General features: G+C 43.3%; 1 protein-coding gene across 4 annotated transcripts in view; it reads right to left on the bottom strand.

Moving 5' to 3' along the window:
* Nucleotides 1-3,026: 3,026 nt before the first annotated feature.
* Nucleotides 3,027-22,925, bottom strand: part of RAB27A (RAB27A, member RAS oncogene family) — a 142,788-nt gene continuing 122,889 nt past the window's right edge. For all 4 annotated transcript variants that reach the window (XM_030189159.1, XM_030189166.1, XM_030189171.1 and 1 more), the window contains one exon: nucleotides 3,027-5,486. In XM_030189159.1, coding sequence (XP_030045019.1) covers nucleotides 5,288-5,486 — 199 coding nt within the window. In that variant the 3' untranslated portion in view covers nucleotides 3,027-5,287. The remainder of the gene's footprint in view (nucleotides 5,487-22,925) is intronic.

Raw genomic sequence — 22,925 nt, 5'->3', positions numbered from 1 at the left:
AAGTGGACATATTCCAAACACTAAAATGAAAATAAAATGATTTTTCTGTACCTTTGTTGTCTGGTGACTTTCTTTTTCTGATCATTGATAAGTCTTTGACTCTAAAGTTTAGCAATTTCATTAAAGCAAAATATATTTTCACATATCACAGACTCTTCCCTATCCAAGGAGAATCTTTTATATAAAAACAAACACACAAAAAAACAATCAGATTTTCACTTACCAGCTCTTCTACACTACCTTCCTCTGAAACTACTGTTGGAACCATCAGCCAATGAAATGGCTTTTAGCTGTAGCTATCGGGTTACTGATAATTATGCAAATATCATTGCGGTCATGCCCTCCTCTCGGTGTACAAGCTCAGAGAAAAAAAAACAAAAACTTTGAACCACTTACAGATTTTAACAATTACACTATTTAGTTTTTATTTCTCCCCAGTCTCACTTGCACACCTCCCTCCAAACCTGGCTGTTCTCTTTAATTTGAATGTTGTTCAGCTCACCCTGAATGAGGAGTTCATCCCACACCAAAGACATAAATAGCAATGGTTGTATTCTTTCAATCAGCTTCAGCAGAGCCTGCCTGCCTCAGTGAGCACTGTGGTCGAAGAGAGGAGGGCAAGGGAGAGAGGAGAATCACAGCTTCAGGTAAAACATTTTGCAAGTGAGCTGACCTCAGGAAACGGTAGGCGCCCTCCAGAGGTCGGTGCCCCCCTGTGGTGCTTACCTCGCTTACCGTGTTAGCACGGCCCTGGTAAAGCGTTCCAGAGCTGGGTGCAAATGTAGGAAAAGCTGGATGCATATGTTGATTTGTATTTTAGTCCTTTACAGTTTGGGTAATGCAGGTCTAGAAACGTTCTTGATGATTCAATGATGTTTCTAGTTGGTAAGTCGATAAGTTCGGTCATGTAGGTTGGGACCAGACCATGGATTATTTTGTGGACCAGAGTGCAAATTTTGAAGGCTATTTGGTTCCTTGATTGGTAGCCAGTGAAGTATTTCGTGTAGGGGTTTAGCACTTTCGAATCTTGTCTTTCCAAAAATGAGTCTAGCTGCCATGTTCTGCACGGTCTGGAGTTTCCTTAAGATCTGTTTTTTGCATTCCGCATATACGGCGTTACAGTAGTCAACATATGATAGTACCATTGTTTGAATTATATTACGGAAAGTTTCCCTTGGGAAGAATTGTTTGATCCGTTTGAGTTTCCACATTGCATAGAACATTTTCTTCGTGGTGGCAGAGTAATTCCAAGGATCTTCAGTTTGTCTGATACTGGAAGAGTATGTTCCGGGGTTTTTATGGATGAAGGGAGGTTTGTTTTGTGGTGAAAAGAGAGAATAAGGCAGTGAGTTTTTTTCCTTGTTGAGTTTGAATGCCGATGCCCAGGCATCCATTAAGCTTAAACTAGTCTTTATTGCAACAGTGATTTCTGTTGGATTAGAGTTGAACGGTATGTAAATGGTGACATCATCCGCATACAGAAAAGTATTAAGATTATGCTTGTATAGGGCATGAGCAAGGGGGATCATCATCAGATTAAATAGTATGGGTGAGAGGTGAACCCTGGGGTACTCCATGATGGTGATATGTTTGAGTTTGCTTTTACTTGATAAGATCTCGTGGTTAGGAAACCCTTGACCCATTTGAGTATATTCCCTCCTATGCCTATCTTGTCGAGTATTCTTAATAGTACATAGTGGTCAACCATATCGAATGCGCTTGACATGTCGAATTGCAAGAGGAGTATGTTTTTACCTAATGCGATTTCCTTTTTGAACTTGGCACCATCAGCGCTAATTGGCTCATTAATTCAATCACATGTGCAAATTGGGTACACGCCCATATCTGCATGCGCAATTTTGAGCACCATATAAAGAATTATGTTGTGTGTAATGTAGTCTTCTTACAGCTGGGCCGATGCACATCTTACTGGATGTACAATGCAGAAAGGAGCTCACCATGGCAATTAACTCAATGCACAAAAGTAACCAAGGAATTCTAATGTGCGCACAACACAAGAAATTCACCATCGGGTCTGTGGCAGCACTGAAGAGTTAGTCGAGAGGACACAATACCAGTTTTGGGGATTTACTGCCAGTTTCCTTTTTTTTATCCTGCAACCATATTATCTGCAACTTTAAAAGACAGAAGGGAATTAAAAGCTATGAGCAGAGGTTAACAACAGCTTCACTGTGTATGTGTTAAGAAGAAAACAAAGTACCATAATACATGTGCGCACACGTTGTTCTGCCTCACAAGTATTTTAATAAGCAAGAACTTTTTGTGAAGTCAATATTTATGCACATAACACTCCAGTTCATGTGCAGATATGTGCTGGAACTTTTGTTTTCGTCAGACTTATACACAGTGAAGCCGCCCTTACTGCAGAACCGTTGTGCAAGTATCTGGAAGGCTTTCCCTGATTAGTGTCCAAGTTCTACATGCTTTGAAATTGCATCTCATTAGCCTACTGCATTGCCGCAGAACATTTTCTCACTAATCTCACAGTAAAAGCCACACACTCAGCCATTGACATGTGGCTCTTTTTAACAACTTTCTGCATTGACGCCAATGTGCTGCAACCCTGAGTTTGAAACATACTGCTCTAGAGGGTAGAAATACACAACGAAAGTCACAGAGCCTTGGTAATATGGTATTACCACAAATTAAAGATTCTTTGGACAGATGTAATCTTTTATTAAAAGCCCAACCTGGCCACATTTCGCCCTCAGGCTCCGTCAGGGGTACAATGATATAGCAAATCCCAGTGTCAAACACAAAGTTAATTCAGATACAGAATAAAACAACATTGGGTTCTCAATAAAGGATTATGTCTTCCAAAGAACCTTTTATTTATGTTAACACTGTTCTTTGCTATGTATCTCTACCCAAAGACAACGTATAAAATCTTAATTGCTTTTAACTAGATGAAAATATTGGCTGCCTCAAAGAACTATTTCAATGCACATTTTTCTGGTGACCTTTGTAATATAATACCAACACAAGAAATAACATACAACAATTTTAATACATATATATAAATGACATGTCAAAACAATTTGGTACAGTAAAATTTATACAGTATTGTAAATATATACATAGCAAGAGAAAAATATGGCATTTAAGTATTTAGTATCAAATCTAAATATATTTGCATTTGATACATATATTAAAAGGAATTGCATTTCAGTAGTCTCAGAACTGAGCTGTTGGCTAGGCTCATGAAACCCATTAACGAAGGATTTCCCCAGATTTATGCTTTGGTAAAAATCCTGAGTAAACAAGGTCCTTCATTTCTACATGTACAATAAGGGTTTCCTTAAGAATATGTAGTAACACACAGGGCCGGAGAACACGTCCACTGACCACTTAAAAAAAAGGCACAGATTAAATGCCACCTCCAGCTTCAGCCCACTTCAGGGCACTCTACAGTATGAACACCCGAATTTCTCTTCAAGTTCCTCATTAAGTTATATTGCACAATTTTCATTATTTATCCATTTCACTAGAAAATGCAGTCATTACAAGTTGAATTTGTCAAGGGACTAGAATCTTGGCCTAACCAATTCATCCTTTAATAGTTGATGGTGTGCTCCAGCATTTCCAAAAGTACATTAACGGATGCACTGGTCATGTATTTAATAAGGATACGTTTACTCAGATCTCTCCATTGTAGCAAACATGGCTATAAGCGCATGACATTTTTTTAAGTCACCATTTCAGATGGTTTGCTCAGCCACGGATGCGCAGTATACTCAGGGGCAAAAATAAAGCCAGAAAATGAGTTATTAGCATCATGGATTTTGGAGTATGTGTCTATAGTCTCTTTGGGGCCCTGTGCCAATGGCTCATGAGTCAGAAAGAACCCAGTAAAGCTCACACAGCCACCAAAGAGAAAGCTCCTGCCAAGACACCAAACTGCTCTTAATTATTCACTAAATAAAAGGTTATAGCATTAATGCTGAAGACAGTTTGATTGGACACATGCAGAAATGCTGGTGTGAAAGCAGTTTATTACTAAAAAGTCCCAAGCTGCCAGCTTAACTTGCACTGTTTTTTTCTCTTCAATGCGTGAATGCCAAAATATATTTTAATAAGTTAAAACTGCATCTCTAAAAAGCACAAACAGCATATGCTTCATTTATTTAAACAAACAGCTAGAAGTCTCCAAGGTTTGTAATCATTTTTAAATGTGGTCATTTACATATTGGCAAAAGAAGGCTTCAGTTATATGAGCCCTAAACAGGAAGGTCTTAGGACGTCACAGAATGAAAATGAAACCAAAATACATTACAAAAATATTGATTTTTCTCTTCCATTGGAACAGAGCATAAATAGAAAAGACGAGGGAGTAGAACAGGGAATACTTTCACCCATCTGATGAAGCAAACTTTTCAGCCACTAAAAAATGCCCCAGGTGAAGTGGAAAGAATTAAAAGGGGGCACACAAATCCCAGATAACACCCACAGGCAACAAAGAACACCAGCACTGCAATCTGTAATTTCAGTAATCTGACCACCAAGTGGCTCTCACCAGAAAAAAGACCGATACTGAATTGTCTATATCCCAAAGTGAAGACATAGGGATCCAAAATTGGCACAAACAATGTCAGCGCAAAGCACCAGCCCTGATGAAAGTTTGCCGGCACTTATCCTGCCCTAAATTCCTGTTGAAACATAAGAAGTTCACATGTAACTGATATGTTCATATATTCACATGTTCACACACCCACATGAGCCTGTGTCTGATATTATATTGTGTAACTCGTGGCTTCTTCTGTGTCAAAGGTAACATTTAGGAAATGAAAGCCATGACTATCCTCTACAGGGGCATGGCTTCTGGAAAGAGGGAGAATACTGAATCTTATCTTCTTAACAAATAGAGCCACTTCAATTCCTATAAGCAGGAGTGGAGCAGTCTATTAGGTAATTAAAGATACAAGACCTGCCTGTCCAAATGCACAGCAGATAGGGCTGGCAAAATGGAGAACAGTCTATTCAAGGATGTCAGAGAAAACGCATCCATCTTAGAAGGCACTCAGTTACATACTGCTGCCAAAGAGAAGGGAGCTGATGGTGAATCCCTATCTCCAGCTTATGTACAGTGTATTTGAAAAAACATGGGCCATTTTACTGTCCTGCAAATACAAGGAGTAACTCTGGTGCTTGTTGGGACTGTCATTCATAACTGGAATCCACTAAAACTATAACTGTACTAGACATGAAAAAATATTTATATAAAATGTCTATGTGCATGATATGGGAGCTGGTGCTGTTCTGTTCTGTCTCAGCAGCTACATTTGCCTTTGTCTTTGTCCGCTTCTAAGTGATCTGTAGAGCTGTGCCCATTCGATCGTATCACCCCTCCAGCTATCCAAGATTTGTCCACGCACCGTTCCATGCGTTTCATGATGAGGTCAAGAAGGGTTTCAATGGCTTTGCTCACATTGCTTCCATTTGCAGCGCTCGTTTCAAAGTACGGTATTCTGTACAGCAGGGTTGGGAGAGGAAAAAAAAAAGACATTCTGCGTTACTGAAAGCTTAGAGTAAATTTACACATCGCACACTAATTGTTCTCATATCTCCATGGCTAATTTGGACCCAAAATACACAGGCAAGACCCAAAATTTTGTTGAGAGGCCAAATGGGCCCAACCTTAACCACCAAACAAGGCAATTCAAATGCACCGAGCTCCACTTACAGACTAGGTCACAGCAATGCTCAGGATTCAGTTTTGTTAGTGTATTTCCAAAAGGAAAGGGGGGTAATCTCAAACACATACAGAGGTATATGCCAATAACCAAGAAGCTACACATTTTGGGCTAGATTTTATATAAGACATTGAAAAAAGCGCTATTCTACAAGCTGCGCTTAAAGTTAGGAATACTTTATAGAATAATGCTTATGCCCAGAAATCACACCTAACTTTAGGCGCAGCCATTTACACCAACTGAAACATGGAGCAAATGTGGCGTGTATCCCCGTTATTCTATAACATGTGTAAATTTTAGGAACGCCCCCATTACACCCATGACCCTTCCATTTCCATGCCCCCCTTTTTCAGATCACATGTAAATGCTAAATCTAATTAGTGCCACTAATTGCTTAAAAAGCCAATTGGTGCTAATTAGCTAATTATTCAATTAAATTGCATGTGTAAACTGGAGGCGTGCCCAAATTTGTTTATGCAATGTTTGGCAACTTTTACAGAATTAAGGGGTTTGCTCCTATGTCATCCAGCGGATGCAGTACACATCAGGGGTAGCCTTGTGCTCCTCAGCATATGACTGAAATATGATGATAAAAGGAACGACTGAACCTGCTTGGTTTAAATTTGGCACTGCACACACTGGTGCATACATACCACACTATACATAAAACCTTTTCAATAAATAGATCCTCCATAATTCCAGGCTTCATTCAGAAATGTGACAACACACTACACCTTTATTTCCACTATCAGAGACTGCGGTGGGTGCACTGGGATTGCCAGTAAGCTCAGAAAGTTGGAGTTCCACCAGGACAGAAAGGCTGCTCACCTTCCCAATAATGAAATAAATAACCTGGTATTTGAAAGTATTTTCTCCTTTCCAGGAATGCCGTGCTACACACAGAGGGACAATGAACCGTTAACAACTTTAGAGTTCACTGAGTTAAAATGTGTGTGGGCTGGACTGAGTCAGAAGGCAATTTTGAGACCCTGGTTCAGGTTCAATCCACTTTAAATCATCCTGGCCTGGACAGAGTCAGAAGGCAATTTTGAGACCCTGGTTCAGGTTCAATCCACTTTAAATCATCCTGGCCTGGACAATTTGTTCCTTAGGTCTGTGCAAGCTTAATCTACCCAGCAACAGAAAAAAAATTCTTCTTCCCCCTTCATGAATAATACATAATCTCAAAGACAAGATTGTGCTTTCCTACTCAAACGTGCGTTAAGGGAGAAAGTGGGATACGAAAGTGTAAAGAGAAACTGTACGTCAACATGAGATCATGGGGGGGGGGGGGTAGGGATAGGGGATGGGACTTGATATACTGCTTTTCTGTGGTTACAAAGCAGTTTACATGGGGCAATGGAGGGTAGTGACTTGTCTAGAGTCACAAGGAGTTGCAGTGGGAATCGAACCCAGTTCACCAGGATCAAAACCCACTGCACTAACCACTAGGCCAGGTATTCCCAAAACCTGGTCCCGGAGGCACCCCAGCCAGTCAGGTTTTCAGGATATCCACAATGAATATTCATAAGAGAGATCTGAATGCAGTAAATGCAAATCTCTCTCATGAATATTCATCGTGGATAGCCTGAAAACCTGACTGGCTGGGGTGCCTGCAGGACCAGGTTTGGGAACCACTAGGCTACTCTTCCACTCCCTCCACCACATCATCATGGTGGAAACAAGCGGGACTTGCATATCTGCTCCTACTCTAGCTCAAATCATATGCAATTTGCACTGAAGTTAGTAACCCTTACCTTTATCTAATTCCTGTTGCTCTGTATGCTGTCTAGTAAGATTTTTAAATGTGTATTGTGGCACACACTATATAGTGCATCGAAGGTTAGGTGCCAATTCAGCGCATGACTTCCATGCCACAAAAGCAGTTACGTGCCAAAACGGAGGTGAAATCGTAGATGCGGAGAAGTGCACTAAGGCACCATTCTGTAAACTGGTACCTACGTGCTCTAACGAATAACTGCAAGGGGAGAGCTCATGAGGGAGGGGCACAAGCAGGTTAGAGGCATTCCAACCAGTCCAGCACGTGCTTTAGTGAATACTCTCAGTTCTAAGCACATGGTTTCAGATTCTATATATGGTGCCAAAAAAAGCGCTGTTCTATAAGCTGTGCTTAAAGTTAGGCGTGGTTTATAGGGTAGTGCTTACACCCGGGGATCATATCTAACTTTAGACGCAGCCATTTGCACCAACTGAAACGTGATGCAAATGTGGCACTTATCCCCGTTATTCTACAGCAGGGGTTCTCAACCCAATCTACAGGACATGCTTAGCCAATCAGGTTTTCTGGATACCCACAATGAATATGCATGAAATAGAGTTGCATATAATGAAGGCAATGGCAAATCTAGCTCATGCATATTCATCAGGAATATCCTGAAAACCAGGCCAGCAAGGTGGATCTCAAGGACTGGGTTGAAAACCCCTTTTCCATAACACATGTAAATGCTAGGAACACCTCCGTTCCACCCATGACCCTCCCATTTCTGTGCCCCTCTTTTTTTTACTTGTGCGTAAAATTTAGGCATGGATTCCACACCTAAATTTACGAACATAAGTTACAATTAAATCTAATTAGTACCGATACTTGCTTGCTAAAATGTCAATTATTGAAATTGGCTCATTATTCAATTCAATTAGGCACACATCCAAATTTGCGGGCACAATTTTTGGCGACTTTTATAGAATTAGGGAGATGGTGAAATTTAGTCACATTTATGCCTGCCATAGATTAGGTATAAGTGACCGCACCTAAATTTAGGTGCATTATGCTGACTTACACTACTATTCTGTAACAGATTTGGTGAACAAATTTGCCAAACAGAATACTAGCTTTCCTTCATTGAATTGCCCCCAGTTGTATGGCTGAGTAAGTTTACTACTGTAATGGACTATTTCGCCAGTGTTCAGCCTATTCTTGCTGTACACTGCCTTAGATGCAATTCTTCCAAAATGCAGTAACTAAATCTTAATAAATAATAAAATTTATCAAAAAGATGGTCTAATATTTACTGACAACTCAATTTACTAAATGGTTACTGTCAATAGGGAGAATCCTCATAGATTTTCTGTCAGATTAGTTATTAAGGGCCAGATGCACTAAACTGCCATTAACGAGCAAGTAGTAAACCCTGGCATGCACTAAAGGCTTCTCCCAACCATTTTCCAATCACGGTAGCAGCTAACGAAAACAGAATGCAGATGAGCAAATTAGTATTATAATGTGTAGAAACCGTATTGTAATGAGATGCACTACCGTTTTCCGATTGCCTAACCGTGGAAAATCTAACGAGAGGTCTGTACCTCTCGTTGGGGTGGCGTGGGATTGAAAAACTTCTATAAATGTAACAAAAAAAAATCAGGAGAAAAAAACGTCCAGTGCTCAAAAAACAACAACAAAAAAAAAAAAACCCACCCTTAAGCTTAGGGTTACCATTTTGTGTCCTCTGAAAAACAGGCCCAGATGCATCAAACCGTACTAAAAAAATCTAAAACGTTAAACCAGACAAGGGCGGGCCCAGGAGGGAGGAGGGACGTCGGAGACTGCAGAGGAGACGATCAGCTGTTCTTCCCCGTGCAGCACCCTCACACAGAGGTGAGAAGCGCTGCACGGCCCGTTAACAAGGAGGGGGGCACCGTTGGAGAGGGGGAACAGTGGCGACGACTTCAGGGAGGGCGGCAGGGGCGTGGCAGGGGGCAGAGAATAGCGGGAGGCAGAACTGGGAAGAAAGAGAAGAGAGGAAGGGAGGGACGAGCCGGGGCAGCTTAAAAACTTTGGAATTTTGGCAAGCGGGGAGCAGCGGCGACTTTGGGCGGTGGGGGGGGCAAGGACGCTCATAAAGGACGCTCCTGACAAGCGCCTTTGCCCCATCCCGATCCTTTTTTTCCCCTCTTTTTTTAAAATGCAGGGGGAGTGGGGAGCAGCAGGGACCTCGGGCGTCAATAAAGAACGCTCCTGATGCCCATTTCCCCTCCCCCCCCTCCCGATTTTTTTTTTTCATTACATTTTGGCAGCTGGGCAGCTCTAACGAGAGGTACAGACCTCCATTAGATTTCCTACGTTTTTCCTGCGTTAAGGCAATCGGACAATGTTAGTGCATCTTGTTACAATGGGGTTGGTACACAAATTGCTCATCTGCATTCCGTTTTCGTTAGCTGCTACCTACGTCAGAAAAAGGCCTTTAATGCATGTCACGGTTTAAAACTTGTTCGTTAAAGGGTTGTAAAAGGGTTGTTAAAGTTTAGTGCATCTGGGCCCTAGTGTCATAGTCTTTGTTTCACAATTATTCTCTTTCTCACTTTCTCTCCTCAAGAAAATAGACCACCTGCCTACGATTGACCGGAGGCTGCGGCTGCAGGGTGCACCCCATGCTCCATAATGCAGGCTTCAGAAAGCAGTCTTTAGTCCAACTATTTTTTTTCACATATTATCAAGATAGGAGAATTCGAAAAGCAACCAGAATTACTGCAGGACCAATAACTGCTCCATCATTTGAGTCGTTTGTAAAAAAACAACAAAGATACTGTGGTTAGTGCAGTGGACTTTGATCCTGGGGAACTGAGTTTGATTCCCACTGCAGCTCCTTGTGACTCTGGACAAGTCACTTAACCCTCCATTGCCCCTGGTACAAAATAAGTACATAAATATATGTAAACCGCTTTGAATGTAGTTGTAAAAACCTCAGAAAGGCGGTATATCAAGTCCCATTTCCCTTTCCCATGACAACAGCTGTATTTATAATGAATTATATATCTATTTTCTTCTAATTTATTTTATATTTCTGTACTTTACTTTAATAGTAATAATATTCTGTACTTCTCATCAGGGGCATATCTGCGTGGGGCCACAGGGGCCTCGGCCCCCGCAGATTTCGCCCCGGACCCCCCTACTGCCGTTAACCCTCCCTCCCTCCCCCGCCTACCGCCATCACCTACCCCCGAGGTCCGCTTCCTCGTGCTGGCTTTTTAAAATATTGCTTCAGCTGGCGGGGGACCCCAACCCCCCGCCAGCCCAGCCGCGGTCTTCTTTAACTTCTTCATCCTCGTCATGCTGTGAAAGCTGCATGCATCCTTAGTTCCAGTTGGACGGAGTCTGACGTCGCAGTACGTTGACGTTACAACGTGCTGCGACGTCAGACTCCGTCCAACTGGAACTAAGGATGCATGCAGCTTTCACAGCACGACAAGGATGAAGAAGTTAAAGAAGACCGCGGCTGGGCTGGCGGGGGGTTGGGGGTCCCCCGCCAGCTGAAGCAATATTTTAAAAAGCCGGCACGAGGAAGCGGACCTCGGGGGTAGGTAACGGCGGTAGGTGGGGGAGGGAGGGGGAGGGTTGACGGCGGTAGGGGGGGTGGCGGCAGCCGGGGGGGGCTATAATGTGCCCCCTCATTCTAGCCCCTGCCCCCCTACCGCCGAACCTCAGATACGCCCCTGCTTCTCATTCCGGAAATGGCGATCGCCACGGTATATTGTTAGCCACATTGTACTGCAAAGAGGTGGGAAAATGTGGGATAGAAATGCAGAAAATAAATAAAATAATACTTGGACTTAACAGATTGATGGAAATGTCCTGTATGTGATGCCACCTCTGGATTTCTGAATTGAAAGGGCTGATGGAATAACCTGTATTATCCTTTACTGCAGCAGTTTACTTCTGATTTTCCTGCACTAAACTTACTCCCACTGTCTGAAGATTTTATAGCATAGAATAAAACCACCTTACTAAAGAATCAGTACAGCAGGTATACAAACTGCTTGAAAACACCAAAGCCTTAACTGCTCCTAATGTTAAATGCTATGACAAGTTCTGGTACAGTATTTTTCTTATTTTTTACTTCCTTTACTCAGGAGCAAAATGATCATCCAAGGTGAAGAGTGACATTTCACCTTGAATGACCCTGTTCGACCCAGCCCTCACAGTCGAGTTGGAGAGAAAACACAAATTCCACTCCATTGCCTACAGGGCTCTCTGATCCTGGGCACCTTGGGCCCAGGCACCTGTCATATGAAGGCCCTTTACCTTAATGCTAGAGAGTGCCCTCTATCGAAAATTGCAGCATCTGATCTCCAGTGGTGCATCTCAATGTACCGCCAGGTATAAATCTGTTAAATAAGGGGGCACTTCCCTTATTTGCTAGAAAGGCTCCTAGCAACGTGTCCGATATACCACTGAGGTTCAGGAGAAATCATTTGGAGGATGGCAGTAGGATGAAAAGGATGCAGCTAGAAATCTTCCTGGGAAAAGTAAATATTAGTGATCCACAGGGGATACAGCAGCAGGTGTCTCCCTTCTTGTCACTGTGTGAGCAGGGATTGGCTCACACACTAACAGAGGGAAACATCTTTCTTTGCTCGATACAAGAAATTGTGGTGTGTGCTGGGAATTTTATTACTGCACTATTTTTTTAAGATGAAGCAGATCACATTTCAGATGATAAAAGCCATATCCATAAGAACATAAGAATAGCCATAATGGGTCAGACCAATGGTCCATCCAGCCCAGTATGCTGCTTCTAACAGTGGTGAATCCAGGTCACAAGTACCTGGCAGAAACCCAATTAGTAGCAACATTCAATCCCCGGGGCAGTGGCTACCCCATGTCCATCTCAACAACAGACTATGAATTTTTCCTCCTGAAACTTGTCCAAACCTTTTTTAAACCCAGACACGCTAACAGTTGTTACCACATCCTCCGGCAGCGAGTTCCAGAGTTTAACTATTCTTTGAGTGAAAACATATTTCCTCCTATTTGTTTAAAAGTATTTCCATGTAATTTCATTGAGTGTCCCCTGGTCTTTGAGTTTGTACTGTTTAGCATACAATGCTTTTTTCATTGTCCACAGAGGGCTAATAGAAGTGCTACTGGTATATATTTTTCCTCTCAAAGTAAAGGATAACAATTAAAAAAAAATAAGATGCCTGTAAAGATACAAAGCAGTAAAATATAGTAAGCTAGTGTACTTAGTGGATTATCATCATTGGACTACTTGTTATATCTACAATATAAGAACCCTATTCATTGTTAAAATAGAACCCCCCCCCCCCCAAAAAAAAAAAAAACCTGTAGGCAGTTTTAAATTCCAGCCATCTTTATGTCCTCTACACTTCACCCAGCAATCCAGTTTATTAATTTATTTTCTTAAATCAAATATAGAAGCAGTGAAAAAAGAACAGTAGTCAAATTCTATTTTGACTAATGCAGCTAAAGCTGAGAATGGGATGCCATGAGACTTACCAATACTGCAAATCTCACATAAACAGCCCATGAGCCACATTTCACCCTGGCAATGGCCTGCATCAGGGGAAACTAAGTCAAAAATATAAATATCTGACACAAAATATGGAATATGCCAGATGCAAAGAACAAATCATTAAGAAACTCCAAACTGCTCAAAACACAGCAGCCATACTCATATTTGGAAAAACGAAATACGAAAGCGCCAAACCCCTAAGAGAAAAACTACACTGGCTCCCACTAAAAGAACGAATTGCGTTCAAAGTCTGCACCCTGATCCACAAAATCGTTCACGGTGAGGCTCCGGTCTATATGTCAGACCTCGTAGACTTGCCAACCAGGAACACAAAAAGATCAGCACGCACATTCTTGAATCTCCACTACCCCAGTTACAAAGGACCTAAATATAAATCAACATGTAGGAGAAACTGGATGCTTATAAGCGTGCAACTATGGAACGCACTACCAAATGTCATAAAAACAATGTACGATCTAACAATCTTCCGAAAATTACTGAAAACCAACCTGTTAAAAAGGCACACCACAATGATCCATCCTAATTACTAGACAATGAAACTCTACCAAACTAAACAAAACCGAACTCCCCACACTACCACTTTATTTCTCACGCCGGAAATGAACTTTCTATATTTGATTGTCTAACCTACTCTATAATTTACTCATCATTTATGAACTTTAATGCAATACCACTTTGTATTTCTCAATCCGGAAATGGTGATCGCCATTAAGGCATAATGTAAGCCACATTGAGCCTGCAAATAGGTGGGGAAAATGTGGGATACAAATGCAACAAATAAAAATATAGAATCAAAATCATTAATATATATAGATATAGATATTACATACTTACAAGGCAGTCAGTCACAAGAGGAGCTAGCTAAACTAAAAACAGACAAAGCGATGGGGCCTGATGGGATACATCTGACAGTACTCAAGGAACTCAGAGATGTTCTGGCAGCTCCACTAGAGGACTGGAGAAGGGTGGATTTGGTCCCTCTGCACAACAGCGGAGGAGGTTGGGAATTACAAACGTGTCAATCTGACCTTGGTGGTGAGTAAACTAACGGAAATGCTTCTAAAGTGGAGGATCATGAGGTTTCTCAAACTAAATGGCCTGCGGGTACAGAGGCAGCATGGCTTCATTTAGAGACAGATCGTGTCAGACATCTGGTTGGTTTCTTTGACTGAGTGACCAAACAAATGGATGTGGGAGGGGCGCTAGATGTGGTGTACTTGGATTTTAGCAAAGCCTTTGACACGGTTCCACACAGGTGACCGATTAATAAACTGAATGCCTAAAGTAACTGACTGGGTTAAAAACTGGTTAAATGGGAGGAGACAGAGGGTTGTGGTAGATGGAGTTTGCTCCGAGGAAAGGGATGCTATCAGTGGTGTCTCGCAAGGATCAGTCCTGGGACCGGCTCTTTTTAACATCTTTGTGAGTGATATTGAAGAAGGGCTGTCTGGTAAGGTTTGTCTCTCTGCAGATGATACCAAACTCTGTAATAGGGTGGACACCACAGAGTGTGTGGATGGAATGAAGAAGGATCTAGCGAAGCTTGAAGAATGGTCCGATAATTGGCAACTAAGATTAAATGCTAAGAAATGCAGGGTCATGCAGTTGGGTTACAAGAATCCAGGGCATAATACAATATAGGGGTGAAGTGCTTCTGTGTATAAAAGAAGAGCGGGACTTGAGGGTGATCGTGTCTGTTCACCTTAAGGTGGCCAAACAGGCAGAAAAGGCAATGGTCAAAGCTAGAAGGATGCTTGGGTGCATAAGGAGAGGGATGCCCAGCAGGGAAAAAGGTGATAATGCCCTTGTATAAGTCTCTGGTGAGGCCCCATTAACAGTACTGCATGCAATTCTGGAGACACCTACAGAAAAATATAAATAGGATGGAATCGGTCCAGAGGGTGGCTACCAAACTGGTAAGCGGTTTTAGTCATAAAACCTAAAGTGATAGGCTCATGAACCTCAATATGTATACGCTGGAAGAGGGGCAGGCGAGAGGAGATATGATAGAGGCATTTAAATACCTCAGTGGCGTTAAAGTACAGGACATGAGCCTTTTTCAAATGAAGGAAAACTCTGGAATGAGAAGCAATAGGATGAAGTTAAGAGGAAATAGGCTTAGGAGGAATCTAAGAAAATACTCTTTCATGGAAAGGGTGGTGGATGTGTGGAATGGCTTCCCAGTGGAGGTCGTGGAAGATTTTGATTCTATATTTTGTTTTTTTGTTTGTCATATGGGGACACTTTTACTAAAGGGTGGTAGGGCTACCGCGTGGGTAATGCATTACCACTGGGCGCACCCAGGCACCTGGCAGTAGTTCTGATTTTGTTGTATGCTGTATTTTGAACAAGGTAGACCTGGGGGGGGGGGGGGGGAGAGAGATCTTTGGGAAAAGGCGTCCAAAAGCCAGGCATCTCCCAGAAGACTTGAGGGACTACAACTCCAAGTTTCCCCGGGGGAGGTCAGCTCTCACTACAAGTCCCAAGATCCCCGGGACAAGTCATGGGACCTTTCCAATATTGACTACACTTCCCAATTTCCTGAGGGTGAGTCTTATGACCCTTTTAGGCAGGCCAATCATAAAGATTATCAGCTGCAGGAGAAGAGAAAAGGGGAGGAACCGATGGAATCGGTGCCCATAGAAAAGGTTTCAGTGGTTCAAGGGGTTCTATATCAGATGGCACAATTGAGAGTTGCAACCAAGCAGGCCACCTCATCACAAGAGAAGGTATGGATAGCCATAGAGTAGGAACTGGTAGATGCTATCCACTTAGGGGACTTGTTGGGTTCCCTTCCATGAATACCAGGTGGGACTAAGGAACAAGTCACCACTAGTGGAGTATACAATCATTACACAGCATCATTACACAGCAGGAGGTAAGGGTTGAGCTCTGAATAGGGGTCAAACCATTTCTAACTTTGCTCAGGTGCTGACCTCTCTGTACCTGAAGCAAACTCCTCCAAAGTATAACAAATTTGGACCTTTTAAATTCCAAACTTCTCAACTTGCTGGCTAAGGTGAGATTTCTGATATTCTCTTTAACTTAATGCTTAGTGCTTAATTAATTTTGCCCTGTGAAACCTCTTATTTTCTTTCTTTTTCTCTTCCTACCAAGCTCTGAGAGGGAGGCTGTATTGTATTGGGGCTCTAAAGTGCATTTTACATTGTTGAAACTGATATAATTATTGGGAATATCTGGATTTATATTACAACAAGGAAAGCTTATTTTTTATATTCTATGGCAAATTTGGAAGTTAAATCATTTGAAAATTCTGGTCCCACCCAGAGAATTGCCTTAACAGTAGTTAGCTGGCACTTGGGACTTACAGTATAATCCCACCCACCCCAGGGTTTTCCACTCATTTATAGACAAACCAAACCTCATTAACTTAATCATACACAGGCAGTCTTACAGACTGTTAACCCCAACTAAGTACACCTGTTCATACCCAATTCAAGAAATCAGGATGACTTTTATTCTCTGCAATAATTGTGGTACTTTAGTTTCAAGGCCAATCATCTGGAGACTTAAAGCTTGCCCTATCTGTCTTCAACTATCTAGTTTTAAACAAGAGCTCAGTAAAGTAATGCAAGAATTGGATACAATTAAACCAGCTTCTAGGACTGCACAGAGAAATAGCTTCTCACCACTCCCTCAAAGAATAAAACCACATAAGAACAGATGGTTCACAGTAGGCTCAGGCAGACTTAGTCATGTGACACAGAAGCATCCACCCGCACAAGTGTTGCCACTAAAGAATTCTTTTGCTCCATTACAGCACTGTAATGCTCCTGAAAATAGAACTGAAGCAGAGGAAAAAGCAATAAAGTTGGAACAAAAAGACATGAAGGTACCCAAAGTGAAAAGACACCCCCAAATCACTAATGTTAAAACACATACCAAGAAATATAGGTGGAAAGCAATGGCCACAAATGCTCGTAGTCTAAGCAATAAAGTTCATGACCTTCAAGCCCTGATGGTGGAAGCAGACTTAGATGTTGTTGCAATCACAGAGACGTGGCTCAACAGTTCCCACGAATGGGATGCAAGCATACCAGGCTATAATCTATTTAGGAAGAAGGATAGAGAGGTCGTAAAGGTGGAGGAGTAGCTCTGTATGTGAGGAATGATATCATGGCGACTGAAATGACAGGGACCTGGGGAAAAGAAGAAGCGATATGGATCACCTTAAAAAGAGAGGATAGAACTTCTGTCCACATGGGTGTTGTCTACAGACCCCCCACACAATTAGAGGAACTAGATAAAGATCTGATTGCAGATATTCAAAAATTAGGAAAGAAAAAAGAGGTTCTGTTGATGAGAGATTTCAATCTGCCGGATGTAGATTGGAAGGTTCCGTCTACCAAATCGGAAAGAAGTAGAGAGATCATAGATGCTTTCCAAAGTGCTCTGCTCAGAAAGATGGTGACAGAACCCACGAGGGAGGGAGCGATGCTGGATCTGGTGCTCACAAATGGGGATAGTGTGTCAAATGTGCGAGTGTGTGCACATCTGGGAAACAGTGACCATCAAACGGTTTGGTTTGATATAACAGCTGAAGTGGAGGGCGGCCACTCTAAACTCAAAGTCCAGGATTTCAAGCGTGCTGACTTTAGTAAAATGGGGGAATACCTGAGGAAGGAGATGATGGGCTGGGAGGACGAACAGGAAGTGGAAGGGCAGTGGTCCAGGCTGAAAGAAGCAATAAATAGGGCCACAGACCTTTATGTAAGGAGAGTAAATAAAAGCAAGAGGAAAAGGAAACTGATATGGTTCTCCAAGCAAGTGGCTGAGAAAATAAAGGCTAAAGAGTTGGCGTTCCAGAAATATAGAAAATCTCAAGAAGAGGAACACGGGGAGGAATACCGGATGAAACTGAAAGAAGCCAAGAGAGAGGTACGTCTGGCGAAGGCACAAGCGGAAGAACAAATGGCTAGAAATGTAAGGAGGGGCGACAAAAATTTCTTCAGGTATATTAGTGAAAGAAGAAGGACTAAAAAGGGAATTGTGAGACTAAAAGATACAGCGAACCGCTATGTAGATAATGATGAAGAAAAAGCCAATTTACTAAATAGATACTTTTGTTCGGTTTTCACTGAAGAAAATCCTGGAGAAGGACCGCGAGGGACTGGCAAAAGTACACCTGAGAATGGAATGGATATAGCACCGTTCACGGAAGAGAGTGTGTATCAACAACTTGGAAAGCTAAAGGTGGACAAAGCCATGGGACCGGACGGGATCCACCCCAGAATATTGAGGGAGCTCAGAGAGGTCCTGGCGGGTCCTCTTAAAGATTTGTTTAATAAATCCTTGGAGACTGGAGAGGTTCCGAGGGACTGGAGAACGGCGGAGGTGGTACCTCTTCACAAAAGTGGTGATAGGGAAGAAGCTGGAAACTACAGGCCGGTAAGCCTCACTTCGATTATTGGAAAAGTAATGGAAGCCATGCTGAAGGAAAGGATAGTGAATTTCCTAGAAGCCAACAAGCTGCAAGATCCAAGACAACATGGTTTTACCAGAGGGAAATCGTGCCAAACGAATCTCATTGAATTCTTTGATTGGGTAACTGGAGAATTGAATCATCGACGTGCTATAGACGTAATCTACTTAGATTTTAGCAAAGCTTTTGACACGGTTCCTCACAGGAGGCTCTTAAATAAACTAGATGGGCTGAAGATAGGTCCCGAAGTGGTGAACTGGATTAGGAACTGGTTGACGGACAGACGACAGAGGGTGGTGGTAAATGGAGTTCACTCGGAGGAGGGAAAGGTGAGTAGCGGAGTGCCTCAGGGATCGGTGCTGGGGCCGATTCTGTTCAATATATTTGTGAGTGACATTGCCGAAGGGTTAGAAGGTAAAGTTTGCCTATTTGCGGATGATACTAAGATTTGCAACAGAGTGGACGCCCAGGAGGGAGTGGAAAGCATGAAAAGGGATCTGAGGAAGCTAGTAGAATGGTCTGAGGTTTGGCAATTAAAATTCAATGCGAAGAAATGCAAAGTGATCAATTTAGGGAGTAGAAACCCACGAGAGACGTATGTGTTAGGCGGGGAGAGTCTGATAGATACTGAGGGGGAGAGGGATCTTGGGGTGATAGTATCCGAGGATCTGAAGGCGACGAAACAGTGTGACAGGGCGGTGGCCGTAGCGAGAAGGTTGCTAGGCTGTATAGAGAGAGGTGTGATCAGCAGAAGAAAGGAAGTGTTGATGCCCCTGTACAAGTCGTTGGTGAGGCCCCACCTGGAGTATTGTGTTCAGTTTTGGAGGCCGTACCTTGCGAAGGATGTTAAAAAAATGGAAGCGGTGCAAAGAAAAGCTACGAGAATGGTATGGGATTTGCGTTCCAAGACGTATGACCAAAGACTTGCTGACCTGAACATGTATACCCTGGAGGAAAGGAGGAACAGGGGTGATATGATACAGACGTTCAAATACTTGAAAGGTATTAATCCGCAAAAAAATCTTTTCCGGAGATGGGAAGGCGGTAGAACGAGAGGACATGAAATGAGATTGAAGTTGGGCAGACTCAAAAAAGATGTCAGGAAGTATTTTTTCACAGAGAGGGTGGTGGATGCTTGGAATGCCCTCCCGCGGGAGGTGGTGGAGATATAAACGGTAACGGAATTCAAACATGCGTGGGATATGCATAAAGGAATCCTGTGCAGCAGGAATGGATCCTCAGAAGCTTAGCTGAAATTGGGTGGCGGAGCAGGTGGGGGGAAGAGGGGTTGGTGGTTGGGAGGCTAGGATAGAGGAGGGCAGACTTATACGGTCTGTACCAGAGCCGGTGATGGGAGACGGGACTGGTGGTTGGGAGGCGGGAAATACTGCTGGGCAGACTTATACGGTCTGTGCCCTGAAAAAGACAGGTACAAATTCAAGATATGAGTTTATCTTGGGCAGACTAGATGGACCATGCAGGTCTTTTTCTGCCATCATCTACTATGTTACAATATGCTACAGTTATGGGCCTCCAAGTTCCCAGCCCCTGTGAGTAATCTCTCCACTGACTCCAGTTTGTAGGAACGGGATGTTCCAGCCGGAGACCAATCCCCAACTTTTACAGGCTAAGCAATTAAGGGCCTTAGGGTTTTGGGGCAGATTTGTGATGATAGCAAGTTGATTCTATTTGTCACCTAGCTGATCTCCTGGGAATAGCTGGCAAAGAGAATAGGGGTGTGTTTACAAGAGGGCAGAGGAAGGGATTGCTCTGGATCCTCATTCATAGTGCATATTCAGAAGAATTATAAAATACGTTGATCGATGGTATTTGACTCTCTCTCTCAGCCGGCGAACTGCTTTTCAAGATTAACAGACAGGTGCTGGATACTTTCTGGTGGAAGGGAATGATGGTTTATGTGTGGTAGTGTTGCCCAAAAATCAATGCATATTGGAAGACTATTTAATTCAGGATAAGGAGGAGGATCACTAGGTGTATACCTTGGGACCCTGGGACTTTCCTATTTCACTTGAGAATTCCTGGCCTTAATCTGCAGCAGCAGACCTGGTTAAGCTTTGTTTAAATGCTGGTTAAGAACTAAAGTGGAGTGGAGGAGTGACCTAATGGTAAGTGCAGCAGACTTTGATCCCAGCTGGGTTCGATTCCCACTGCAGCTCCTTGTGACCCTGGACAACCCTCCATTGCCTTAGGTACAAAAACCAAGATTGTGAGCCCTCTATGGACAGAGATAGTACCTGCTTATAACTGGATTGTAAACAGTACATTTTTTCTAGCGAAAAAAGTGCCGGTACTCAAATGCCAGGTCACCCTTCAGGGGGTGGGGTGATCACTGAGGGACCCACCCCACAATAGCCAGGCTCTCTGCAACTAGTCACAAAATCTAGGACAAGGCAGAATTATTGTGTAGAGCCTAAGCTCTTTCGTTAAAACTTGGGGACCATGGGTCAATTTTAGCAGACAATGGAAAAGGAGCCGGTACTCCCAAGTACCCCCTCAAAAAAAAGCCCCGATTGTAAAACCACATTGAACCTGAACTCTGTTTGGGATAATGCGAGATACAAATGCCACAATAAATAAACTAAACGCCAACATTTAGGTGTAATCCGTTGGGTTGGTCGTGAGCCCTTGGGCCCTGGCCGAGGCCAGCAGGGCACCGACCCACCACCACACACCCCAGCTACACAATACCCCTAAGCTACCCCTCCCCGCAGTCCCTCAGGAAGAAGGGAAATAGGCAAACAGGCGGGCCTCGCGGCCGAACCGGAACCCACGCACACATGGAGGCATATTTTGAAAGCACTTAGCCTTCCAAAGTTCCATAGATTTCTATGGAACTTTGGAAGGCTAAGTGCTTTCAAAATATGCCTCAGAGCCACTCGTGCGGGCCTCACGGCCGAACAGGAACCCAGACACACACAGGGGGGGTGAAAGAACCCAGAGGCCCCCGGGACCCCACGATGTCAGACACGCGTTGAACACCAGCGAAAGGGCAGAGGGAAAAACAAAAGAACCAGAGCGGGCCACGCCCACCCAGGGGACTAGCGCAGGGCAGGGGAACTAACACAGCAACCCCCAAAAGGGTTAGGAAGCCCCAGGCAGAAGCCAGAGGAACCAGACACAAAAGGAAGGCAGAAAGCCTTTGCCTCAAACCCACAGCAGACAGAGGCAACCAGAACACAAAGGGTTAAGCTTGTAGAGCCAGCAGGCACACCAGAGAGAGAGAGAGAGCTCCCTAAATCAACAAACAAACAAATAGAGAGAAGGCTTCCCAGGGGAAGCAGGGCCAATAGAACAAACACACTGTCAGAGGCAGGGACACAGAACACACAGGGTTAAACTCACTGAGCCAGCAGGCCGGGACACTGGGAAGAGAAATCCTTAGAGTAAACAAACAATCAGAGAGGACGCTCTCAGACAAGCAGCCTAGCTGAGACGAAAGCTGAACAAAGCCCAGCCCCCACTGAGGAACAAGCAGCTGGCTTCCCACAGAGAGCAGCAGCCAGCGAAGGGAAGCCCAGCTGCAGGCAAGAGAACTAATTAAACACACACACGCTGCCCCCAGCTAACACAAAGGGAAAGGAAAGAAATCCCTGAACAGGGAACTCAGATCAAAGTCAGAGCACAGAGCACGTTCTGACCAAGAACTGCGGCTTTCAAGTCACCACAAGAGTGTGAGTAACGCCAAAGCAAGGCAGGGAGTATCACGCAGGCTTAAGTAGACTCTCAGACATCAGCACAAACCCTGGCAGCCAATCAGAAGAGACGTCTCCCCTCTCTCCCTGCCAAGCCGGCAGAATCATAACATCAGGTTAGGTCTATGGCTGAAGAAAGTCAGGACACTTGTGAACTTAACTTACAGTATTCTATAAACTGTGCGTGCCCATGTTCCTCCCGTATACACCCCCCCTTTCTTGAATTTACACACTAAGGACTAAATTCTATAAATGGTGTCCAAATTTGGGTGCCAAAGAAAATGAGCACTAAGCGTTATTCTACAAATGGTGCTCAAATTTGAGTGCAGTTTATAGAATAGTGCTTAGCACCGGGATCTGTGCCCAATTTTAAGCACAAGGATTTATACCAACTGAATCCTGGTGTAAATCCTCATGCCTAAATTAGGCACAGATCTGCCTTATTCTATAACACTGTGCACAAATTCTAGGAATGCCCCCATAACTCACCCAGGCCTCTCCCATGGCCTTGCCCCCTTTTGGATCCACGTGTAAAATTTACCCACACATTTTTATAGAATACCAACTACAAAGATGCACGCATAATTTCAAATTAGTGCCAATTAGCACCAATTGATTGTTAGCACCCAATTGGTGTTAATTGGCTCACTGTTCAATTAAATTGGGTGCACTCCCAAATTTGCGCATACAGTTTTGAGCGCCATATATAGAACTAGGGGGTAAGTGATTTGTGTGTGTCAATGACAGAATAACGTAGGGACTTTGCTAG

The sequence above is a fragment of the Microcaecilia unicolor genome, chromosome 1 (genome assembly GCF_901765095.1).
Source record: "Microcaecilia unicolor chromosome 1, aMicUni1.1, whole genome shotgun sequence".
In the NCBI taxonomy this organism is placed as follows: Eukaryota; Metazoa; Chordata; class Amphibia; order Gymnophiona; family Siphonopidae; genus Microcaecilia; species Microcaecilia unicolor.
Note: the sequence above shows the minus strand (reverse complement) of the source record. Positions and strands in the feature narration are given on the sequence as shown.